This window comes from Myripristis murdjan, chromosome 5 (genome assembly GCF_902150065.1).
Source record: "Myripristis murdjan chromosome 5, fMyrMur1.1, whole genome shotgun sequence".
Lineage (NCBI taxonomy): Eukaryota > Metazoa > Chordata > Actinopteri > Holocentriformes > Holocentridae > Myripristis > Myripristis murdjan.
The window spans coordinates 34,159,584-34,186,229 of record NC_043984.1 but is presented as its reverse complement, the minus strand read 5'-3'; the positions used below and the strand labels follow the sequence as shown (position 1 = coordinate 34,186,229).

General features: G+C 41.0%; 2 protein-coding genes across 3 annotated transcripts in view; both read right to left on the bottom strand.

Annotated features, from left to right (window-relative positions):
- LOC115359767 (protein TMEPAI-like) overlaps positions 1-11,354 on the bottom strand; it is a 38,461-nt gene extending 27,107 nt beyond the window's left edge. For both annotated transcript variants that reach the window (XM_030052393.1, XM_030052394.1), the window contains exon 1: positions 11,093-11,354. In XM_030052393.1, coding sequence (XP_029908253.1) covers positions 11,093-11,189 — 97 coding nt within the window. In that variant the 5' untranslated portion in view covers positions 11,190-11,354. The remainder of the gene's footprint in view (positions 1-11,092) is intronic.
- Positions 1-26,646, bottom strand: part of LOC115359829 (zinc finger protein 585A-like) — a 1,044,768-nt gene that overhangs the window by 484,564 nt on the left and 533,558 nt on the right. The gene's annotated exons all lie outside the window — the stretch shown is intronic.

The window sequence follows — 26,646 nt, the reverse complement described above, 5'->3', positions numbered from 1 at the left end:
AAAATATCATATCAAATAGCATACCATTTGACATTGTCAAAATATCGATATTGAGGTATTCTGTCAAATGTATTATATAAAATGTATATTTGATTTTGTCCCTACCGCTCAGCTCTAAATACGATAACATACTTTTAATACATAAACAGAATCCTGATATATATATATATATATATATATATATATATATACACTTTATTACCAAAAGTATTCGCTCACCCATTCAAATGATCAGAATCAGGTGTCCTAATCACTTGGCCTGGCCACAGGTGTATAAAATCAAGCACTCAGGCATGCAGACTGTGAAACAAGACATTTGTGAAAGAATGGGCCGCTCTCAGGAGCTCAGTGAATTATGGTGTGGGGTTGTTTTTCAGGAGCTGGGCTTGGCCCCTTAGTTCCAGTGAAAGGAACTTTGAATGCTTCAGGATACCAAAACATTTTGGACAATTCCATGCTCCCAACCTTGTGGGAACAGTTTGGAGCGGGCCCCTTCCTCTTCCAACATGACTGTGCACCAGTGCACAAAGCAAGGTCCATAAAGACATGGATGACAGAGTCTGGTGTGGATGAACTTGACTGGCCTGCACAGAGTCCTGACCTGAACCCGATAGAACACCTTTGGGATGAATTAGAGCGGAGACTGAGAGCCAGGCCTTCTCGACCAACATCAGTGTGTGACCTCACCAATGCGCTTTTGGAAGAATGGTCAAAAATTCCTATAAACACTCTCCTCAACCTTGTGGACAGTCTTCCCAGAAGAGTTGAAGCTGTAATAGCTGCAAAAGGTGGACCGACATCATATTGAACTCTATGGGTTAGGAATGGGATGGCACTTCAGTTCATAGTATGAGTAAAGGCAGGTGAGCGAATACTTTTGGTAATATAGTGTATATATATATATATATATATATATATGTATATATATACACACACACACACACACACATACATATACATATATAAACAGGCAACCATACAGCAATCTGTCTGCCTTGGGCTAATTAATGAAAGCCACAAGAGACTATATTTAAAATCTTCACACATGCAAGATGATGATTTTTAAGACCAGACAACCATATAATGAGTTCTTGTGGTTCAGACTAATTAATGAAAGACCATTTGTTGTATGAAAGTTGACTAACATCTAGACATTCAGAAAACAAACTTCTGGTTCAGACTGACTGACTGACAATGTACTTTATGTCATTGAGTGATCTGGCATTTCAGAAGAGAGGAAAGCCAATTTAATCTGGCACAGACTATCTACTGGACACTGAAATGTACTGTGTATATTTAAGTAAAACACAATTACAAAATCAGACAGGGACTTAGCTCTGGCTCTGGCTTAGAGTAATTAATTCTTTTAAATTTACAGACAGACGACAACCATACAGCAGCTTCCTCTGCGTCAGACTAATTGAAGACAGTTTTGTTACATATCAACAATTAAAACGCCAGACAGCCATAACAGATCTACCTCCGACTCAGACTAATTAATGGAAGACAAGAGACTCTTTATATTCATATAGGCAGACAACAATCTCTGCCTTTATGAGACTAGACGAGTGACTTTTCATTCAGACTGAATGGACCAAAGCCAAAAGACACTTTTTGTTAAAAACATATGAACAGTGATTTTCTTCTCCGCCTCAGACTAATTAATGAAAGACAAGAGACGCTCTTTTCAGTATCAGCAGATGATGATGTCGGCTCTTAGCAGGCAGACAGTCTAGATTTATTCACACAGCAAGACACACACACACACACACACACACACACACACACACACACACACACACACACACACATATACTGCTTTGCCTGCAGACTAATTAAAGGGACAATATGGGTCCAATAGACTACAGGGGCCCTAACACTGTCTAGTATGCAGATCATATGCAGAGAGAGAGACACACACCCCCCCCAAGTGACAATGACCTTGACCCCTAGACACACACACACTCTGCATACATCTACATACATGCATGATTAGATCATGTTGATGACGAAAAAAAAGGAAGAAAAATAGAAAGAGAAAGATGCAAACAAACAAAAAAAATTGTGGTTTGGGAAAACAGGATTTGAACTTTAAGCTTTCCCAAGATAAATAAAGTTTAATTTAAAGATAAGTTCCAGTCTAATTGTTGTACATGGGGATTAAGGTGACTGTGGTTCTGGGAAATTGCCAGCTGTCAATCACACAAACAACATATTAAAAAAAAAAAGAAAAAAATACAACAAAAAAGAAAAAAACAAAAGGCACAAAAAAAGAAAAACCAAATGGCAGAGTCAGACCGGAAAAGCTTCTGCAGAACAACAAACACCAAGTTCCCTTTGGCACAAGAAAAGAAAAATTTAGAATGATATTTTCTGCTGCGGCTTTACAAATCCTCCCTCTATTGACTATTTACTGAGCACATCACACTCACACACACACACACACACACACACACACACACACACACACACACACAGACACATGCATTCAGAGCACACACAGAATCACCCAGACAGAGAAAATGCACAAACACTCAGACAAGGCAGAAATTTCAGTCTCTCTCATACACACAGTGTCTCAAACACACAAACTGAACACAGACACAGGCAAATCCACACACACACACACACACACACACACACACACACACACACACACACACACACACACACACACACGCACACACACACGCGCGCGCACACACACACATGCAGAGCACTGAGACACAGCCAGACAAGGAGGTTTACATAATAAGTCTAGGAGGCCAGCCAGAACAGACTCAATCATTTAATTTCCATGATTCACTGAGTGAGAGAGAGAGAAAAAGAGAGAGAGAGAGAGAGAGAGAAAGAGAGATAGAGAGAAAGAACGAAAGACAGAAAAAGACGGAAAGAAAGAAGAAAGGAAAGAGAATTAAAGACAAAACGATTCGATGAGACAGAAGAAGAAAGAGAGCCTGGTACAAACCGCAGACCAACAAACCAGCGGCCATCATAAATCACCTCACAGCTGCTGAGATGTCTGACGCGCTCCAACACGTCAGTCTGATGTTGGTCATCAAACGATATTTGGCAACGATATACAGCCTCAATAACCAATCATGATCTGTTTGTTGTGGCTGATACCGAAGCCTATAGAGAGAGAGAGAGAAAGCTGAACCACCCCGCCACTAGCTGCTAAAAAAAGCTAAAAAATCTGTGTAGTACAGTGTTTTGTCCATCAGGGGCAGGGCTGAGCATTTGCTAAAAAGAGTCGATTATAAGAATATATGGTGGTTAAGCGGTTAATGGGGCTAAATGCTATAAAATGTTGCACTAACATTGAGATGATGTGCTATCTATGTGTAGCTATGTTGGGGAAAAAACATTTTTTCCATAATGATTCCAGATTTCATTAATCGTTTGCGTTAATTAGCATTATCTGCAACTACGTACATGCATGCATTTACGCACACACATGCACACACACACCAACACACACAATCTCAAAAAGACTTGACCTCCATGGGAAATTTCAGCCTCTTAGCAAGTCCAATAACGCCTCCCACAATGCTCTGACAATCGGTTCATGACTTGGTGTATGTGCATCTTTGTGTGTATGTATGGGTGTGTATGTGTGCATGTGTGTGTGTGTGTGTGTGTGTGTGTGTGTGTGCGTATTTCTACAAAGTTTGGTCTTGTTACATAAATCCAGTGAGAAGTGAGGCACCTTTTTTATAGGCTACTCCCATTGCCATGCCCCCTTTTAGCCAACTGGCATGAGCACAAACACATACTTTCACAAACACACACTTGACCTCCACGCCAGATTACAGCCTCCTAGCACGAAAACTGTGGCCACCAAAGGAAGACTGTCTCCTTCTGCAGGCAGCTAGTTAACATCATGTGAACACAACGGTAGATGAGCTAAATATAACTTGTTGCTTTTCTAAATTGAGGCTGACACAATTCCATGTTATTCCATGACTTGCTCCAAGAATTTATGACATTCCTTGACTCTCCATGCCTGGAACAAACTTTTTCAAAACCCCATGATTTTTCCAGACTGTCTGTGACCTGTGGGAGCCCTGAGGACCTCTGTGGATCAGACCAGACCTACTAATCTTCTGTCTGTCCTGTCTTCTTCAAGTCTGCTTCAGAGTTTCATGTTGAAGTTGCTGTTCTTATCTGAGTTTCGTTTTGGATCATTGTTCGTGTGTATTTTGAGGTATAACCAGTCTAACAGTAAGAAAAGATGTTACATCAGGTTTTGTGCAGCTCTGCACCTCTGCAGTTTAGTTTCCACACATTCCAGTTACAGTATGATCCTTCCAGCTGTGACTGAGTCACTGCTTGTCTTTCTTTCCACTGCTGTGTCTCGTCTTCTGACGTGGTTCGGCCAAGCCGCTGTGGCGCCAAAATTATGATAAGTGTCTCAGGTGAATGATGTAAGGTTTACTTATTGCCATGGCGACGATGACAAACTCTGATGTAAGCGTTCAAACTGAAGTCACATGCAGGTCGCATGGCTCAGGATCTGATTCTGTAGCTCATGTCCATGTGGTCCAGATCAGAACTGAGAAACTGTGACTCCATGAAGCTTTTTGCTGTTTATGCTGGTTAGAAGACATGAGATCTGAGGGAAAACACGTTAGGAAACGTTCAGCTGCAGTGTGAACAAAGCTTAAGATTATTCCGGTGAAACATGTGACACTTCCTGTGAAACTTGATGAATGAATAATGATGTTCTAACAAGGTTTTGCGTGTCTGAATTTTATGTGAGCAGACAGCAGTAAACACAGCATCCAGCACTTCAAATTAGAGCGCCGATCCATGAAAAACTGCGACTTGCGGTGATGTCAGTGTTTTGTCGATGTTGCCATATTGACAGCCAAAACACCATTAAGGCTCCATTATAACCGCAGAGTTTAACCTGCTGTGTCTCCTTCAGAAAACCGTCTGCGTATTTGGGTGAAACTTTTCAGGCTGCAAAGGCACAGATGCTTTTTCAGTATTTCACTGCAGGGAAGGAGAAACTGTCCAAAAGTCTTTCATCCTACAGAGGAAAAGTTGTGCAACTGTGTCACATTTCTCTCTCTTTTGGTTTATGTGCACAAGGAATGAAATTTCACTCCTCAATCCTGATTAGATTTGAAAACCTACACTATAAAATACAATTGGTGTTTTAATTGCTACTGTTGGAATAGTGCTAATTGTTCTGCGCATGTCTGTGAAAGAAATTTCAGCATTTCTGGCTTTTTGCAGATGGCCAGCTTTTAGAAAACAGCAAAAGAGACAACAAAAAATCTTTAAAAGTGAAATCTTCATTCATGCTATTATTAGATGCCATTATTAGCTTTTTCAATAGTTAACTTCTTTCACTGCTATTGTGTTTTTACTTATCACATTTTTACCTATTTGGTTTTACTCATCACATTTTATAATTTGGTACCTATTATATTGTAACTCTGATTTCAGTTATTTATAGATTTTTAAACATTTTCTTCATTCTCGTTTTTAAATATTTCTGCTATTCACTGAAAGTCAAATGAGTCAGAAGAGGCTGATGTTGGATGTTACCTTTCCATTAGTTATTCTGCAGTTTCCTGCTTGTTTTTTATTGGCTTTTGACAAACTGTCTCTTGGTGATTGGTGGTTGTATTTTAAGAATCGGATTTAACCCTTTGAAACCTGGATGGATGCTGTTTCTCATGGCTCTCAAGGCTGCGCTCAGACGTCTTTCAGAAATTGAGCCACCTAGCTCGATTTCTTTCAAAAACATGGGAAAAAGACAATGAGCACTTTAGCAAGATATCACCCCAAAATTTGTAAGAAATTAGTAGGCTAAGCGGTGACAAGAAATGGCAGAGAAATTAGCTTAAATAGAAAGAAAGAAAGAAAGAAAGGCTGTTGGTAGGAATCAAACCTGTGACCAAACAGTCACATCCAGTGAAAATACTGCTGTGCCCCCCCAAACCAGGAACAAGAACACACTCTGCCTCGTTTCCTAGAATTCAATAACCAAAATAAATATCACTACCCTGCAGCTGAACACCCCCCCCCCCCCCCCCACCCCCCCACCCCCCCCCACCCCCCCCCCCCCACCCTCCACACACACACACACACCCTGTGGGTAACATTTATGCTAGGTAATGTGACAGACTGGGGGAGGGGGAGGAGGTGTGTGTGCGTGTGTGTGTGTGTGTGTGTGTGTGTGTTTGTGTGTGTGTGTGTGTGTGTGTGTGTGTGTGTGTTAGACAGCCAGACATGTAGTAACAAATATACAGGGGAAACCAAGCTGCTGGTAGGAAATGATTCTTAAGAGCTGATACTCGCCATGACATCACCAGACACAGACACACACACACACACATACACACACACATACACACATGCACACACACACACACACACACACACACACACATACACATCTGGTCTGAATGGCAGACATTGCTAGTCAAAGCACATGACATCACCATTACTCAGAGGCTAGCCGTGTGTGTGTGTGTGTGTGTGTGTGTGTGTGTGTGTGTGTGTGTGTGTGTGTGTGTGTGTGTGCGCGTGCGTGCGCAGCCCTATATGTCAGAGGGTGTAACAGGTATATGTAACCCTACAATTACAGGCTCACAGATCCAGATGAGGGAGGACGGAGGGAAGCGAGGGATCAGTCTGAAGTGAGTCAGGGTGTCTGCAGGTTCTGGAAAAGTCTGAAATCATCTCAGTTTACAGCCACACAACATCTGAACAACTTAAATCCACTTATAAAACTCTGATTTTTTTCACATGTCATGTGAGTTTTCTTATTTAGAGTCCAGAGCAGAGTTAGCAGTGCAGGACTGATCTTGAGTCTTTGTTTTGGTTTTCATTACATACACTGAATTCCAAGTAGCATTAATAAAAAAATCCAAATTTTCAAACATATCTCTCTGAAACCTGCAGATACTCCGGCACTGGCATTTTCAACAACTTCTCACTTAGTTTAATATTTTTATTATTATTATTAGTTTTTCATCAGTTAGCTTATTTTTGTGACCAGTTAGCTAAGAGGTTACCAACTAACTAGCTGGCTACTTTTTCTTTAAAGACCCCATGAAATGGACTACTTTAGTTTGGGCAGGCCATGGTGCAGGGAAGTATCATTCACATGTGCAAACCAACAAGATATCAGTTTGGGAGAGAAACACAATTTATTTGAAAGGATAAGGTGGATGAAAGAGGATGTTTTAAGATTTGTGAAGGGTTTATCTGTTGAAAACTGAATTTACACCCACCAGTGCAGGACATCCACTATTTTACAGGAAGTAGAAGTCATGTGAGGTCCTTTCATGGGGACTTTAAATGCCTGGATTAGCCATGTTCAATTACAAAGACGCTGGCTTTGCCAGCATTGTTTCTGTAGTTTGATTATTGAATTGTTTTTACACTCCAAGCAGTGTTAAAAATATCTTAATATGTGTCTCTGTGAAGCCTGCAGACACTCTGGCATTTTTCCTGGGGAACGTTAACTCAACAGAGACTGCTGTAGTGCCTTAACTAAGCAGTGTCTTAGCAGTCTTTGAATGTTTAATCAGAAATGTGGTGGTTTTTGCCAGCTTTGCTTCTTTCATTGGTTATTAGTCTGATCTTAAACTTAATTTGAGGGAGCATAAAAGATGGATTTAAAGTTGGAAAAAACAAGCGATTCATCTGAAGAAGAAAAAAATGTGGGGCCTGTTAGTGGAGATAGATGAAAGTCATGGGGTCACCAAAATTGCCAGGTTTCATCCTATAGCTGACATGGATGTTGTCACCAAAGTTCATGGTGATCCAGCAAATACATTTTGAGATATGACGTGCTGGACAACACTGCTGACAGACGAACTGACCGACCCACCAACCCCCTGGGAGTTCATGTTATTTGAACAAAAAACGGACTGGAATGTGTGTATGTAAAATTTGGCCCCACATGACTCTGTCTGGATCTGAAGTGCTGGATCGAGGATACAGCCAGGCCCTACAGCTGTGGATCCAGTGCATCTTTACTACAAAATGTTTAAAAAAAAAACAAAAAAAAAAACAGAGCTCTGTGTCCTGATGTGTACCCAGTTTGAAGGTGGGGAACCCCGAAGGTTTCCCCCTGTAATTTCCTCATTATCCTTTGATCACCAAGTCTCAAGTGTTTCACATGAATTAATGTTATTTGTGTTGTGTTGTTTGTCCTCTCTCTCTCTCTCTCCTTCCTGTCACACTCTGCTGTGCACTGCCTGATAAGGCAGAAAAAAACTTGTACATTTTCTTTAAAGGAAATCCAGTGCATCATTACCTCCAGCATATTTTCTCTATTTCTACTTCTCCCTGTTTCTATCTTTTCATCTCCGTTTTGTTCTGTCTTTACCCACTTCTCTCTTTCTGTCTGATGTTTAATCCGTTTTCAACACTGATATCTTTTCTTCTCTCCTCTCTCCCTCCTTCTCTCTGTCTCACTCTCCCTCTCTCTAGTTTCTGTTTCCCTCCCTCTGTCTTCCAGACTAAACATCACGTCTTTTCCCAGACAGAGGAACAGCGTGTGTGTGTGTGTGTGTGTGTGTGTGTGTGTGTGTGTGTGTGTGTGTGTGTGTGTGTGTGTGTGTGTGGCTGTTTTTCATGATCATAGACAGCAGGCTGTAGGTGCATGGCCAGGATTCTCAAATTGCTGCAGGTTTTCTTTGATATTTCTTTGACATTTTAACACTGTCAAATTGCTGTTTGAAGAACACCAAAAACAAGCTAAAATTATAACAAAATTACACCCACAAATGTTTGGCAATCTACTACATATAATCTTGTTATTTATAGCTTGAAATACAGTGAGACGTGTGGCATGAATACTGTGAGATGCACGGTTACTCTCTGGGAAGTTCACATTGCTACTCAATGAGGTGTAGCTTGCAGCATGTTTCATTCAACATGTTGAGAACTGAACGTGATGGTCCAGTAAAATTTCTCTAAATGAAGTGTGCAGACAGAGAATGCCACGGTGAAAAATAATCCACTGGAAGCATGAGCAAATCTATTAGGAAAAAAAATGTTTCATGTAGACTTAAATATGCTGAAAACTTCCATCAGCAATACTGTATTGTGAAAGTTGGAGGTGAATTTAACTATCAATACCAGAAAATATATCCCAGCGACGATAAAGAGAGACATCCAAAATAAAAATCTATTGTAACTACGTGCACACGTATGAGGTTCATGTTCCTATGAAGCAGCAAATATAAGAATAAAGCCCTTGTAACATGTGGATGGATCACCAGTAAAAAATTATCTGCTTTATTAATAGTATTCCATATTTGCTCTGCAACCATGGCAGCAACTAATGACTATTTTCATTAAGCTATTGAATTTTTTTCTTCTTAAATACTAACTGTTTAGTGCATAAAGTATGAAAAATAGTCAGAACCTGATGAAAAGATATGAACGTAGAAAAGGAGGACAGTCTTGGCACTAGGACAGTCTTGGCACTTCAGGGATCTTACAGAAGCTGGAGTCAGAAAACACTTGGTGTTTTTACTGGATAAATAACCATAACCTATAATCAATGATCAAAATTATAATCTATTGATCAACAAATAGATTGGTGTACTGGTTGTTTAGTTTATTGTTTTGGCACTACATGGCCCACTGCAGACAGATGAATCACACAGGCTACCTGACCAGCTGCTTCCTCCACTGCTTCAGCTAGTCTGCTCTAAAGCTGTCTGAGTCAGCTGCGCGCGTGCACGTGTGTGTGCGCGCGCGCACACACACACACACACACACACACACACACACACACACACACACACACACACACACAAGGCTTTAATCCAAATTACTTTACAGTACTATGAGTGTATTTACATTAGCATCAGCATCACCTGTGGAAATCTACCTCACTGCACAAACACACACACACACACACACACACACACACACACACACACACACACACACACACACACACACACTGAGCCACGAGTGTGCTCAAACACAATTAATTAACATGCAGGAGCAGAGAGATACACACATTGATCTGCATATATCCTACATAAACACACACAGGAACGGAGGGATTTCCCGGATACGACCACACACGTAAACACACACACACACACACACACACACACACACACACACACACACACACACACACACACACAGAAAGAGAGAGAGAGAGAGAGAGAGAGAGAGAGAGAGCAGACGGCTAGACGTCTGGCTTTGCTCGAATGACGACGCGACGACAAACTTTTAACTCCCCTTTTCCCTTTTCGGGCAAAAACACATTTTCCTCTCCAAATTCCCAGTTTAACAACTCCGTGGCAGCCTCAACACACTTTCCCTGCCTCTTTAGCGTCATTTCTCATTCCTGATGTCTCATGAAAACTCGTTTTTTTTTTCTTTCTTTATTTTTTTTTTTTCAGAAAGTGGAGCAAAAGCAGACATAACGCCAGCGACCCAAATCAGCCTGAAAAAAAAAAAAAAAAAAACGGCACTGCGTATCAAAATAGAGCAGAGATATACTTCTCCAGACTGTGTGTCGGACAAACAGCTTTGACAACACACACACACACACACAAAATGAAGCCAAAAAATAAAAATAAGCGATTTATTGATCGCTGTGCTTCCGAAAGACGTGGGAAGCGTGTAGGTTCAAGTCAATGAAAACAAACACTGACGTTATGTTTCCAAATTAAGAATCCCACCAGTCTGCAACCATCAAAAAAAAAAACAAAAAAACAAGCAATAAATTACATAAATATGTGAGATAAAATCTAATTATGATTTCTATAGGCTTAGAAAGTGATAAGCTATACAATACAAGCCGGTGAAACAACAAGAACAAGAAATCTCCAACGGCTTAAACATGCGATAAACCGTTAAAACACAGTTTAAATGTGTGAATAATGAATAATGAATAAAATAAGCTAGCTGGTTCGTTCACACGTTAAAGCCGTGAAGGTAACATCCGAACCGGCGACACAACAACAACAAAACTGGCCAACTTGACATTTGTCCAGGAAAACGGAGGGTGTACAGGGAAAGTTTAACCTGTATATCACATGAAACAGTTAGAAAACACGCCGTTTAGGGGGTAAAATGTGAAGTTACTTACTGATTTGCATGCTGTGCAGGGAGGTAAACCGCTTGCAGTTACAAGTACAGGAGACATTGGCGGCGGTGGCGTTTAAAACACCCATCAAGTTCAACATTTAAAGCGCCCAGAAAACAGACATAAATACTGCAGGAGGGAGAGAGGGGGAGAGAAGACGAGTGGAGGAAGGAGAGAAGAAGTTATACGGGGGGGAAATGTCTCTTAAAACACCGGAGAAATCCTCCTTTTTCCTCTTCTCCTTCTTCTTTCTCCCCAGCTTCCTCTCCTTCCTTCCCCTCCGGTCCGTCCGTCCTCCTCCGTCTCGGTTCTCTCCTCTTTTCTCTCTCTCTCTCCCTCTCCCTCTCTCTCCTCCTCCTCTTCTCCGGTTTCTCCTCCTCCTCTTTTAATATCTATCTATCTATCTATCTATCTATCTATCTATCTATCTATCTATCTGTTTTTTATGTTTTAGTCGGTTGAGCCGTTAACGTGTTTAGTTCAAGTGCTGTTTTAAAAAATCGTTCGTTTCGCGGTCCGGTTCCGTTTGTAAATCAGGTTAAATAGTTCCGTGCTTCCGCCGTGTGACCGGCAGACTGAACCGCTAACGGACGTCTGGAGTCTCTCTCTCTCTCTCTCTCTCTCTCGCTCTCTCTCTCTCTCTCTCTCTCTCTCTCTCCGTCTGTCTGCCTCCGTTCAGTCTGAGTCTCTCTCTCCCTCAGTCTGTGAATGTCTCTCTCTCAGTCTCTCTGTCTTGACTTCAGTCTGAGTCAGCCTCTCTCTCTCTCTCTCTCTCTCTCTCTCTCTCTCTCTCTCTCTCTCTCTCTCTCTCTCTCTCTCCCTCACGCTCTTTCAGTTTCAATTTTGTCCATTTCCAAGCCAACTTTATTGGCCTGATAACAAATATCTTGCACTGTCAAAATACATCAGGGCAGCATTACAGTCACCATGCAGGAGGAGATGCAAGCCACACACTCAAAACTCTGATTTATCAGAGCAGAAATCAGTGTTTCGACACATAATGAGCACCAAGACGTTGATTTCTGAAAGTAAATATGGTAAAAGTAAGTAACTGAAAAGTATTTGTATAGCATTTCACAGACATAGGTCACAAAGTGCTTTACAGCGGCATTATACAGCACAAAGAGAGAACATTACAAAAATAACGGTCACCTGAGACACATACAAAAGGTGCAAAAGTTAAAAATTACACATGGTACATAAAAATAATAGCCTACATGTGGAAAACACTGCATACAATTCACATTAAAAAATACAAAGTAAAAGATATTGCATCAGAATTATGAGTGTGTTGCTTCCTGCACTGAGCCAGCAGCCTACCTGCTCAGGTGTGTGTGTGCGTGTGTGTGCGTGTGTGTGATCGCTGTGACATTACAGCCAGGAATTCAGTCAGTATCTGTTCCTATTCAGGGAAGTGAGACAGAAAATAAAAGGAGCCCCCCGTTCCTCTCAGTTTCAAGTTGACTCTTGTTTATTTGCATGGAAGTTTGTGAAATCATGTTGCCAAATCAGCTGCGTCACATTCATATGTTACATCACATTATAACATATTCCCTTTTATATTTATCGGGATTAAAAAAACAATCAGTTGCACTAATACACTGTACTAAAGTTTGACATTGCAAGAAGTATGTAGAGCGAATCTTAAAAGAAATTAAATGCAATACTGACAAATATAGAATTCATAAAGCATGAAAGACGGGAATATTTGTGTGTGTGTGTGTGTGTGTGTGCGCGCGCGGGCTTGTGTGTAAGGGAGTGAGGGTGCTTTGTGAAAGACATGAGTGAATTAATGCATGGTGATAAGAATGGGATGAATGAGCGTGGTTTATTTGTATTTGTAAATAATATGTTTATTGACTTTCAACAAATATACAAAATGTAGATGTATATAATCAGTTTAAAAGCAGTGGGTCCAGATAATATACAATTATACACAGAATTATTTGATAAAATCATTCAATCTCTCTCTCTCTGTCTCTCAGTTTCAATTTGAAGAGCTTTATTGGCATGACCGGACGGTGCGGTGCTCATATTGCCGAGCTGAAAGAGGTCGAACACAACAATTACTGTAATAATGACACAGCAGAAACAATAATGCACGCAAACGTTTGCAATTACAAAACCACAGGGACCAGAGCAGAAATACAACTTCATGTTATGACTAAGTTATTCATCAGTGGTGACTTATTTGTGTAAAATTAGTGCAGAGTCACCTCCCAAAACAGCTCCCAGAATAAAACTCACAGCTCATAAACCAACGCCGACAAAAAGGATAATGAAAATACAACAAACAACCAGCTCCAGTACCCATTTTTAGAGGAAATCAAACATCTCTTTTCTCTTTATTTTCCATTTTGAATTGGAAAGTAGATCCGGCAGGTAGCCTCTGCAGAAAACCTGCCTAGTAACCTTGCACCAGGAGGAAATGACCTGTAGATACTGCAGTGCTCTGGAACTAATCTAAAAAACTCTGTATTTCACCTGGACATGTGTGGTTTCACTCTGCTATATATGAAAACCTGCATGCACTTTAAAATAAAAATCCTGAATTATGGTTTGAGGAAAATGAGAAGTTGAACGAAAATGAGGCAAACTAGACTGGATAACACACACATACAATATGAGATCATTTAACTTCATGTATGTTAAGTATGAAGGCATACTGAATATCATGTTCATGTTTTCCTATAATTTGAATATTTGGTCTCACACCCGTGTACATGGAAATTAATAGTCTACTGGGCATCCACTGGTGAAGATACACTGATATCAGAGCCTCCATCTGGGTAGGTTTTTGTTGTTGGACATAACTATATTTTAGCACTATTTACATGTACATAATTTCCAGTATAACGTTATCAATTTGAGAATTCACCAGACTGACCTCGAGGTAAAAGTCATGTGAAAATCTGCAGGGAAGTCTGTCGTCGTGGTTGTAGTGGTGCCGGCAAGGAGCAAAAATCATTAAAAAAGAGTGCATCTTCTTAAATCAGTGATCTCAGAAAATCTTCTCTTGGTTTAATCTTGGGGATTAGCTAAAAATTAGGTTAATGAACTATTTTTTTAGTTTAAGGTTTTGCAAGCTTATCCAAAAAGTGCTGAAATAACCCGAAAAAACTTGGTATTTTACTGTCTCCCGGTGAAACACCAAATTTTAGAAAGTCCACAAATAATTGTAATTATACACACAGACAAATAAAAAATGAGTACTGGGTTTTGTTGTTTTTTATATATTGCCATAATCCTCTTTTTTGGTGTTCGTTTCTGTGCTGAAAGTCTTATTTTGGTAACTGTTTTTTTCTATGGATGTGAATGGAGAGATACAAATCCAGTGTTGTGAATTAGCAGCTAATGAGCAGATTTCAGCACCGTGTGGACCTATAACACACCCAGGGAGCTAGGAAACACACACACACACACACACACACACACACACACACACACACACACACACACCACACCAAAGGACAGGTTTGCTTTTACATGTCAGTGCAGAGGTGTGATGGTTGGTCTGGCCTGCTGATGTCATCTCATGTGGTGTTTCTCTTTCTGTCTCATTTCTCTCTAATTTGTCACTAATTGGCTTTATTGGCATGAAATACAAAGATACTCAAGGCCAGAGCTCACATACAACACAAATACAAATTAAAATGAAGGCAAGAACAATAACAATAAGAGAAAAAAGAAACTAGTAATTAAACCAATTACCAGATGCAATTATCAAATAGTAAATTAATTTATCTGATGACAATGTGTTTTTTCACGGCTCTCTGTCTGAGACTGTGCATGTCTCTCCCCGTCTGCATTTTTTATATTTATTGCAAATCAATTTTTTTCCCCTCCACGCTTTGCTGTGTGAGTTTTTATGTCTGACGTTTAATTAAAGAACATCAATAGTCTGTGTCTGAGTCGGAGTCGGAGTCTCGCTCTCTCGGTTCAGTTTCAGTTCAACCTGCTTTGGCATCAAAGTTCGGAGCGAAGCTGCCAAAGCATCAAACATTCAGAGGAAAAAAAAGCAAAGAAAAAAAAAAAAAACATTTGCACAGTGAATTAAACTGGAGTCACAGAGCTTCACTGGCACCAAAGTTAAGACACGATATTGACAAAGCGGCAGAGTTCAGTAAAGTTATAATTGAAGACAGCTCTCTCTCTCTCTCTCTCTCTCTCTCTCTCTCTCTCTCTCTCTATCTCTCTGCTTGTCACATTTTAATGAACAATGTCAACTGTGGTCAGGCAACTCACAGTAATTGATTAGTAGTGATGAACAAAAATCAATATTGATGATTTTAATAAACACTCACTGGTACATTCATTCATTCATTCATTCATTCATTCATTCATTCATTCTCAAAGTGTCAGGGGGTATTTCCCAGCACCAACACTCAGCAACGTGACAGTTCACTTAATTTCCCCAAACAGCTGACCCTAGAGCTCCAATATCCGTGTAAGTGTGTGTGTGTGTGTGTGTGTGTGTGTGTGTGTGTGTGTGTGTGTGTGTATGTCCCTGTCCAGGCTTTTCCAAATTTTCAGATGTTGTTTTTCCTGTTGTTGCTTGTTGTTTCACCCTTTAAAAGACACAGCCTGTGTGTATGTGTGTGTGTGTGTGTGTGTCTGTGTGTGTGTGACAGGTATTTGCACTGAATTATTAAATTAACTCAATCAGTTGAAATAGTTACCGTTGACTTGGATTGGGTGATGGTGCAGTATTACATTAAAACATACTGACTACCACTGATTTAAATATGAGTCATGTCGGTCCACCTATGAGCCTATACAACTACCATTTATATAAATAGGCAGGTAATGTGGCTCCCATTGACTTTAATAGGACAGTGACAGTAGATTCAGTTTTCTGCCAAATAATCATCGACTTCAACTGAATGGAGGTGAAAATATGTCTAATATCTGCCCCACTGCCATTGATTCAAACAGAATAATGTAATACTGTATCCACGTACCAGTGTGACTACCATTGATTTGAAGAGGATGTTGTGGTCACAGCATACTCACCGGATAAATACTATTGATTTAAACAGGGTGACAAGTATGTTGACCTTTACTTGTAATGGCCATTGTTTTAAAGTGTATGGTCGGATGACAGCATGCTCGCTTTTAGTCATCACTACCATTGATTTAAACGGGATTGTGTGGTGACAGTGTGTCATGTCATGGTCTGCTGCTCCTCCAAGTGGAGCAGGCAGAGGCTGTGCTGCCCCCTGCTGGCCTGCAGCAGCACTGACACGGCTGACTGCAGCAGACCGGCCAGAGGCTGGACAAAATAACAGAAACAGTAAAAAATGAACAAAGAAAACAAATAAATGACTAAATAATCCAACTACTGGTGTTATTCTAAATGAGACGATATTCTGATTAAGCTGTATTTCATTCACATTCCTGTTTACCTGCTGCCTTCTGTCTGTTTTGTTGCGGCTGGATCACCTGCTTGCTGTTTTCTTGCAAATCTTGCAGAAGTTTGAGCTTCAATCTGCGCTCCTCAGAGCTGCACATGGCAAAATATTCAACATGATCTGCGTCATCAAAGAGCCGGACTGCCGTTTGTGTCGCAAACTGCTGCAAAAACTCCCACTAAAGTGTGTACATGGCTGAAAAAAAAATCCCTATAATAACCCGACAACAATCAGAATACTCCACGTATTAATCTCAGTACAGCTTCCTGAGATTATTCCGGTTCAGGTGATCAGAAAAAAAAGCTGTAAAGGCACATTTCTTAATCTGAGTGTTCTGAGAGCCATTCTTTGTCTTCAGAACAGCTTCATTCCTGTTTGACTGCATCATTTTTCTAGAATAAAAAGTTCACCGAGGGATGAAGGAGATGGGAGTCGACGTCACAGGCTCCCGTGGGGATTTTAAAGAAAAAATCCTTACGCTGTGGAGGGCTAAAGGCTCGAGCTTTTCAAAACCTGAGGGAGTCGCTCATAACCGAGGTGAATGGAGCGGACGGCTGGAGTCTCCAGTTACTTTGCAGGAGCAGCTCCTCCATGCAAAACATCGAATGTGATGCTTTTTTAGGACCGAAGCCGAACGTTTTCACGCAGTTTGGTTGCGTGCAGCTGAGTTGATTTGATTGGATGGATGCTTCACCAGTGGGCGGGCCTCTCCCAGATTTCAAAGCGGACCAACATGGCGGCTCTTTTGGAAACGTTCTTTTATAAACAGTTCGCCGAAATTTGTTTGCGAGAGCACATGAGGGGAGAAATAAACCGTGCAGCCGCTGAATCTGTCTTCACTTCAGATCCACGATGGCTCGCTTAAAAGTTTCACAGGAGCTTTCCAGAGGCGGCGAGTCGGAGGCGGACACGCCTAATTTGCATAAAGTAGCCTAGACCTCAACTTTATGCTAATGAGGAGACGCCGATGTGACGACCAATCTCTCGAAACGTGACACTACCAGGATGCATTGCGTGGCTGCTTCCATAGACAATGAATGCGAAGCGTGGAAATGACTGATCTTGTGGACATGAACCATTAGTGTTTTGTTTTGTTTTCATTATATGCATATGAGGTCAAATCTGTTCATTTTATTTCCTTTTTTTTTGCACAGCAGCTGGTATCAGGAGTAAAGGGAACATATTAACAGGGGAAGTCGTAACCGCAGAGCAGGCGCAGTTTTATCACCGCCACATTCAGCGTGCCTCGGAGCCATTACTTTGCTCGTCTGTGAATCATTGTTTTGATAAAAGTACGTGTGAACAATTCATCACTTTTTGTATCGTCACACTTAAATAAAGTTTTGGAACTTTTTGCTGACGTGCCAGACAGAGGAGGCGCATCAAGCAGCCCCCCCGGTGGCTCGTAGGTCTTTGATTTGAGTGAAGTCACCGCAGTGTGTGTTGTGTGATGAGGGCCGGGCTGCAGACGGCACCCGGCGGTGTCATTAGCCGCCCAGACAGACAGCGCTCGCCAGGCTGCTGAGTCAGTTTACCGGCACTTCAGAGTGTGAGCGGGGCTGAGTCACCGGCCGGGACGGGACGGGACGCCCAGGTGTGGTCAGCCTCGCTCTCCTCTGAGCGTTAGGATGATTCAAGACCCCCCACCCTCTCCACACACACACACACACACACACACACACACACACTCTTTCTGTGTGTGTGAGGCTGACTATCCATTAGCCTTTCTGTCTGTCTCCTTCTTCTCTCTTTTTTCGACTCTCTTTCCTCATTCGTGTGTGTGTTTTTGTGTTTGTCCAGTCACAATTTACAGCCCCGTTTCACAAAGTAAAGGACAGAAAACATGTGAATCACTTCTCTGGATTCTGCTGAATAATTTCAAACGGTAATCCTGGGACAATGAAACACTAAATGACACTCTGAATTAAAATGTTCTGCTGTTCCCAGGTGAATTAGAGAATTAGAGAAAATGCAGAGGATTTTTTTTTTTCTCTTTCTTGAGTTTAAATATCAAAACAACATAAGTTTTCCTTCTTGGATTTTTTCTTTGTGTGTGTGCGTGTGTGTGTGTGTGTGTACCTGGTATTGCTAATGTTGTGGGGACATAAATCTGTTTACACAGTCACGTTGTGGGGACTCGCCTCCCTTATGGAGACAAAAAGCAAGTCCCCATAAGTGAAAATCATTAATTTTAGGGTGAAGACTTGATTTAAAGCTAAGATAACTTTAGGGTTAGGTTAGGGTTAGGGTTAGGGTTAGGGTTAGGCAGGTAGTGGTTAGGGTCAACCCTTTATAGGGCACTCATTGAAATACTTTGAAATTCAAAAGAACAAACCTAGACTGTTATTAGAGAACATGACAGGACTTTATTACTTCCATAAAAATTTTTCTAAAACTTTCATTTTGTAAAAGAAAATCAAAGCCATTGAGATTGGTCAAATGCCACAATCATGTGACCTGGGATGTAGAGCGATCTTTGCTGATTGGCTGGGTGAAGACCAAATGATTACTGAACTAACTGAGACAGGGGATGGGCCTGATATGTAAAATTTCTGAAATTACCAAAAATACCATAAACTTAAGGTTAGGATAAATCTCCAGGAAATGAATGTAAGTCAATGTAATGTCCCCAGAAGTGATGGAAACCAACATGTGTGTGTGTGTGTGTGTGTGTGTGTTTTAGCAAGTACCATAAATAAAAATTCCAACCGATAACATGATCAGATTTTTAAAGTAAAACCACCAATAAAACCACCTTTCTGTCCATAACTGATATATCAATGATACTGGTCATGCTTGTTTCAACAGCAGATAAATGAAATTATCACAGTGAGATGCTCTCAAAATACTGATATATTGTGACTTCAAAAGCCCTTTCAAATTACACATAGTTTAGGGTTGGGATTTGGGTTTAGATTGATGTTGGACCAGTGCTTTTCAAAGCAGGGTTTCTCTCATTTATGTTTTCGATTATTCATCCTTTTTGTTTTACAGTTTTCACACAAGCTGTTCCAGGACGTTTTCTGCAGTAAGATGAAATCATCTGCACTTAGTCATCTCTCCTTTTCTCAATTCTATCTTCTTTATTATTGTGACACTTTAAAAAAAAAAAAAAACAAAGTCTACTGCCGAAGCATGGAGAGGGAAATTAATCATTTCGGGAAATCTGCCTCTCCCGTCTCTCTGCAGCTGTTCATTCTTCTCATTCTTCATCTTCTCTCTCTCTCTCTATTTCTCTCTCTCTGCCATTTTTCTCCACTTGTCTGTACCTCTTTTTTCATTTTCTGTCACTCTCCTTTTCCAGTTCAGTTCAATTCAATTCAATTCAACATGCTTTGTTTGCCAGAACTGACAAAACATCCAGATAAAATATAATCTCTCTCTCTATCTCTCTCTCTCTCCAGGTGTGTGTTGCTCTTTGTGTTCAGGCTACCAGCCGCCGAAATCTCAGGCGGCGTCCAATCCCGTCGCAGGTGGGATTAAACGGGGATTAAGCGTGTTTCTTGCTGAAAGCAGACAGGCAGACTAACACTAATCTGACTTCAGCCCTGCACCGCAAAACACAGGCTTGAGCAATCCCACTCTCCCGTGACCGAATTATGTGCGAGTGTGTGTGCGTGTGTGTGTGCGTGTGTTATTGGACTTCTATCCTCATGAGAGCCACAGCAGAAATGTTCCATCAGTGTGGTTGTAATTCCTAACAGTCGCCACTAGAGGTCAGTGGAGTTCATTTCAGTCAGTTTCTTCGTGTTTGGTCACGGTTAGCATTTTGAAAACGAATGTTACGCGTTCAGAGGAAGACACCAGTTTTCATTATGTTTCTCAAAAGCTCCTTCACACCGCCGTGTCTTAGTGAGAGATGTGTGGGACAAAAGAAACGTTAAAAAAAAAAGGAAAAACGTAAAAGAACTCATTGCTTTGCTCCGTTAAGGCTTCAGTCACCAGACGTCTGCTGTGATTGTGTCAAATCAATATTTTAACAATAATTTCATTCATTTAAAAAAAAAAAAAAAAACGATGCTCATTTTCTTGTGATTGGCATGTCTTGTCTAACGTATGTAAGGCTAATTTTTTCCTTTTTTAAATACTTACGTTCTATTAGGTTTTTTTTTTTTCTAATTTTCCACTTACGTTCTGGTCATTTTGTTTTGCTAGTCATATTCAGGCAGTTTTTACATTTTTTTTTTTTTTTTTTTGCCAGTGCTCCAGTAATTTTTTTTATAAATTTGCTACCTATTCCCTGCATATTTTTGAAAGAAATAAAGTGCATTTGCTCAGGTTTCACAGGGTTAATCAACCAGACATCACAAAAATATGTAGAAGTCATTATCGTAACATTATTTATTTAACTAGTACAGTACCCAGACAGTTCCATAATTAACACAAATCAAAATGTTTTTTTCATATCAGAGTCCTGAGGGTAAAATCACTTCTATTGGAGGACTGGAGCGAAATGAGAGTCAACTGAAAAAGTCTGAAAACCTCCTGGTTCGTCTGACCACTCATGCTGACATCCTCAAATGCTCACAACCTAAAGATAGATATCTAAATACAGATCCTGATTTTGCCGACATGAAAATACAGTCAAACGTGGTCACTGTGGGTAACAGACCCAGACACAGAGCAGCTTTGTGCTTCACTGTAACCCCGTTCATGTCACGCCGCCTGGCTCGGTTTATGGTGCTGCTGTGATTTTATTGTTTTGCTCTGTTTTTATTATGTGGTCTTGAGTTTGTGTTTTAATTGTAAACCCTGTCTGGCAATAAAGTTTGAATGAAGCGGAAATATCAAAGTGCAGGATGCCCCCAGATTTATTTTGACAACGCTGTGCCCATCTCCGTCCAAACACACGAGGCAGGCGGCAGGAACACTGCAAAAATGCAAAATCTTACCAAGATTATTTGTCTTATTTCAAGTCAAAAATGCCTTATTTCTAGTCAAAATATCTCATTACACTTAAAATAAGACATGATCACCTCAGAAGTAAATTGTTTTTAGACAATTTTCACTTGTTTCAAGTGAAAATTCGCTTAAAACAAGTGAAAATTTGCTTGTTTCATTGGCAAAATTTGCCAGTGGAAAAAGTGAAAATTCACTTGAAATACGTGAAAATTAGCTAGAAACAAGATACAAATTTTGCCAATGAAACAAGCAAATTTTCACTTGTTTCAAGCAAATTTTCACTTGAAACAAGAGACAGTTGTCTAAAAACAAGTTACTTCTGAGGTGATCATGTCGTATTTTAAGTGTGATGAGATATTTTGACTAGAAATAAGGCATTTTTGACTTGAAATAAGACAAATAATCTTGGTAAGATTTTGAGTTTTTGCAGTGAACGTGTTTCTCTCCTCAAACTCAGGATCCAGACGCTTCCATATGAATATTCACTCAGCCATAATATCATCCGGTGAAAACATTTTGCTTTGACGATCAGATAGATATCAGATGTTATAGTGATAGTACAGTGAAATTTCATATTATGGTAAAACCATGACCTTGAAAACTGTCTCGAGCTGATATCACAAAGATATCTGGGTCCTGATTTCACTAAATGATGCAGGCAGGAAGACGCAGATGCTCAACTTTCATTTGGCTGCTGCGTTCACACGTCAGCATCTGCTCCGTGTCCAAACGTTGAAGATTATATCCTAAAAATATCTGAAACGGCTAAAAACGCTGCTCACCGCTGCAGCAGTGGGAACCAGCCCGTCTCCGCTCGACTCAAACCGGCTGGTGCACCTGATCACACCTTTCAAAAGACATTATTAGTCACACACACCCCCCACACACACACAGGTTTGGGTTGGTAGGTCCCTACTGCAGCTTCGAGTAGCTCAGACACTTTTTTTTTTTTTTTTTTTTTTTTTGGTTGAAGCAGCCACCTCATAATGTTCTGCTTCTGCGGCTAATAACATCGTCACCATTCAGAAACCACAGCACGGGTAACTGGCGACATTTCCCTGGGGACTATTTTCTCTGGCGGAGGGAGCGTCCGATTTGAAAAAGTCCTGAAAACACACCAGTGCTGCTGCTTTCAGGAAAACTCATGTGAAGGACTTTATTCCGCTGTTGGAAAACTGGAGTGAAGAAAGTCTGAAGTCTCTGATTTTCATGTCGTCGTGGAATGAACGGAAACCAACGGCCGGAGAAAAGGGAGGAGAAATGATACGGCAGCTCCAAATACCACTGCTGGCTTAGGGGAAACGTGAAATATATTAGGCCACAAACAACAGAGCAGACCAAACTGACTAAAAAAAGAAAGTCTGAGTCATTCTTTAAAACGGAGAGGAGAGGAAGAGGAAGAGGAGAAGACAGAAAGCAGCGTCTGTCTGTTATCTCAGCTCTGCACGCTGGACTGAAGGAGATCGCACCGCGCTTAAGTTTCAGCTCCGAGAGAAAAAACACTCTGACATTTGACTGAAATTTGTGCTGCGGGATATTATAAACAGGATTACGCCTGGCTGCACACACACACACACACACACACACACACACACTGCCACCCTGCAGTGTGAGGTAATGTCTGTCTGTGTCTGTCTGTGCAACACCCTGCAAGAACAACAAACCTACCTCTTTGTCTCTCTCTCTCTCTCTTTCTCTCTCTCTCTCTGTCTCATCCTTTCTCTCTATCTCATTATCTCCCCCTCTCTTTCTGTCTTTCCATCTGTCTCCCACCCACCTTATCTCTCTCTCTCTCTCTCTCCCTCCCTCCCTCTCCTCTGTCTCCATTCATCTGTTCCTCGCTCACCCTCCTGACACTGCATGGAGTCTAGACGCAGCAGACTATTAAAAATGTCCTCCCCCGAAAAGAGACAGTAAACAGAGAGAGAGAGAGAGAAGACACGAGGGAAATGGGCATGAAGTGGAGAAAGAAGAAAAGGAGGAAAGAAAGAAGGAAAGAAAGAGGCATGCAGAGAAAGAGGACAAAAACAAAGAAGTGAGAAACAGAGATGGCACAGCTGACCGTGTTACTGCTCAGCTCATGTTTTCACATCAAAAAGCGACATAATCACAGATATTAAAGGCACGCTATGCTCAATTGCTATGGTTACATGAGGACCCTATAGACTCAACTCACAAAAAGCACGCAATTAATCGAAAAGGACCATGAGAACCATGTAGACTCAATTTTACTCGAGTAAATACAGGCCCCACAACCAATCAGAAGCTTTATTTAAAGTTAGAATGAGTAGGATTCTGCTAAAAAAACAACATACAGACTCATACAAAAATAATCCCTCTCTGTCATGACTTGAGAGCCACTAGCAGTGTGTGCTGGTGTGTGTGTGTGTGTGTGTGTGTGTGTGTGTGTGTGTGTGTGTGTCTGCAGAGTCCCTGCCCTCTGCCTGGATTGTCTTGTTCTGCTGAGCTCGGGACTCTTCTGGGCGCCATCCTTCGGGCAGCGGATATGAAGCTCCCAGCCAATCACAGCGCAGCACGCTGCCAGATCGAGAGCACCATGTCCAATAGGGGGCTGTGAAAATCGTTGACTGTGGAAAAAAGGAAATCCTGTGAGTAGAAACACCAAGAGGACGAAACTTGTTCCACAAGGAGACTGAATCTGGGGTTGAGCTTTCACCCGCTGGCGAGCGCTGAGGGAGAGGAGGAGGATGAAGAGCGACGCGGTGCTGGCCTGTTTTCTGCTGGACGGGGAGGCGCCAGCAGGCCAGATTTTTTTTTTCCGAGGATGGCAACGTTACATTTTGGGCACTCGTTTCATTCTGTTGCCATCCTAAGAAGCGAAAACTCGCTGTCAGTGGTTAACTTAACAACGGAGGAGGGACTAACTTTGAATATTGTGTGGTAACAAACCCCAACCAATAAATCCTACTTATTCTGCCTTGTTTTTTTTTTTTTTTTTTTTTTTTTTTTTTTTTTAAATACAAAGCCCAATATGTCTGCCGGATCGTCAGTGGAGTTACTGAATAAAAGCCCTCCTTGTAATTCAATACACTGGTCAACACGTGGTCAGTCAGCCAATCAGGGGCCACAAAATGTCAGTGGTCATGTCACCTGTCAGTCAAACATCATTTCAACTGGACGTCTAAATGTCGAAATGGACGGATCCCATCTGGTGCCGATAAACACCAAAAGAAAAAGAAAAAATAGGAGGAGTTGGTACTGACTCAGGGTCAAAGAACTTTGTCAGCTGCAGTCTGAACTTCTGCGAGTGTTTAGTTGATTTTTTAACTAAGTTAGGTTCATGCTGCCGAGCTAACAGGTGTGTGGTCTTTGCACATGCTCGCCTGGAGAAAGCGAGCTTGCATGAGCCGACTTGACCTGAGGACTGTGTGATGGTGATGATGCAGTTTCAGCTGAGCAAAGCACTTCACGTTTAAACACAGAGCCCTAAATTTCTGCTTGGATCTCAAAGAGCTTTACAGGCCCAAAAGGTTACAGCAAATAAAAATAGGATGACCTCTAACACACGAACAAGAGGAATAGAGGCACACTTTACACTTTAAACACTGGACTCAACCATCAAATCATGTGCTTATTCCTCATTTTACCTATCCTCTGCAGATTTACATATTGCACCTTTACTGATTGTATAGTGTTTAAACAACAAAACTAATCCTCGATATTGATCATTGAAGAATCCAGGATTTGCAGTTCCTCAAGGTTATGGACGAATCATTGAGCCACTGCTCAGGTTTCAAAGCTGCACAAAAAAATCCATTAAGTCGAATCTGAATGTTGTTTGGCTTCTTTAAAAAAAAAAAAAACAAACAGACAGAAACATCCGGATCACACTGCGCCGCGGTGGTTTGAGGAATCCATGAAATTAAATGCACAGTGTGTGATTTCTGCCGCTTTCGGTGAAAACAGCGACAAAAGATGAGATTATGTCTGTGTGAGAGCATGTCATAAAATAAAGAGCAAAATTGCCACTTTTTTTTTTCTTTATAAAAGGCAGTTCTACTGATGTTTCCACGGGGGTGACTGGTGTCGCACGGCACTAAATTGAGGATCTGACAGCGGCTTGACGAAGGCGCTGCGAGACGCTGTGAATCGACATCAGATTTCTCAGGAGAGCCTGGAAAGTGCTGACTCATGCCTTGCAAAACAAGTCACTAGTACGACAGTAATATTCACATGCATTCATTTAAAGGCATCCTGAAGTCTATGTGTGCTCGCCTTTATAACGTGGCCCAGAAGGGGGCAGTATAGAGAGCAATATAATATACTCTAGAGCCAAACTGATTGAGTGATGGAGCAATATGTATTGTATAAAATTGTGTTTTATATTAAACTGGGCCTAGAGACATGTATAAATGTACCTTGTAATTGTGCATTCAATACTAAGACATTCAAATAATACACAAGTTTATTTATTCAAGTTTTTATTTTAAACGTGCAAGGTAAAGTGACAGCAAAAGCAAATTTAAAAAAAATATATTAAAAAAATTGTCTAATGAGCTAAAAATTTCACGACCCCCCTGCAGTATCTCTGCGGACCCTCTAGGGATCGCGGACCCCCTGTTGAAGACCTCTGCTCTAGAGAGGGAACACGTTGAATTTTCTCACCAACATGTTTGCTTGAGCGTTTAATATACGGTGCTGCTTATATAAGTCATCGCCATCAGACATTTGATCTGTCCCAGATATTTTGTTTTGTTACAAACACATAAGAGATGCAAATCTGGAAGGATGATGTCCTTATCCACCTCTTTTCTACATATCATCCGCTCGTTTTAGCATCGGACTACTCAGCATATCAGAGCAGATATTCAGCAGCTGCAGAGAAAAATAGGCACATCATCAGCGTATGTGAGGCAGTTTGTGAGGGTGTTAAATAAGGTCGAGATTTGCAGAGTGTTAAATCTCGATTTAGCAAACCAGCACCAAAAATGTGTTAGAAACCATCTTCCAAATTTTCTGTCACTGCTCCATTTTTCCAACAAAAAAAGAAAAAAAAAGAGGGAGACAGCAACGTGTCGAGGAGAGGAACACGACACAAAACTGAGACAATAAAATGCAGCCAAAGAGTTTGAATCACAAAGATGTTTGGATGGTATTTTGTGCTGTTATTTTTGTGCTTTGTGAGTTACAGACATGAAAGATTCACGTGGGAATAAAATCACAGATGGTGTGAAATCCTCCAGTGCGGCTGCTGCTCGTACTTTCCCTTTTTTTTGTTGGTGG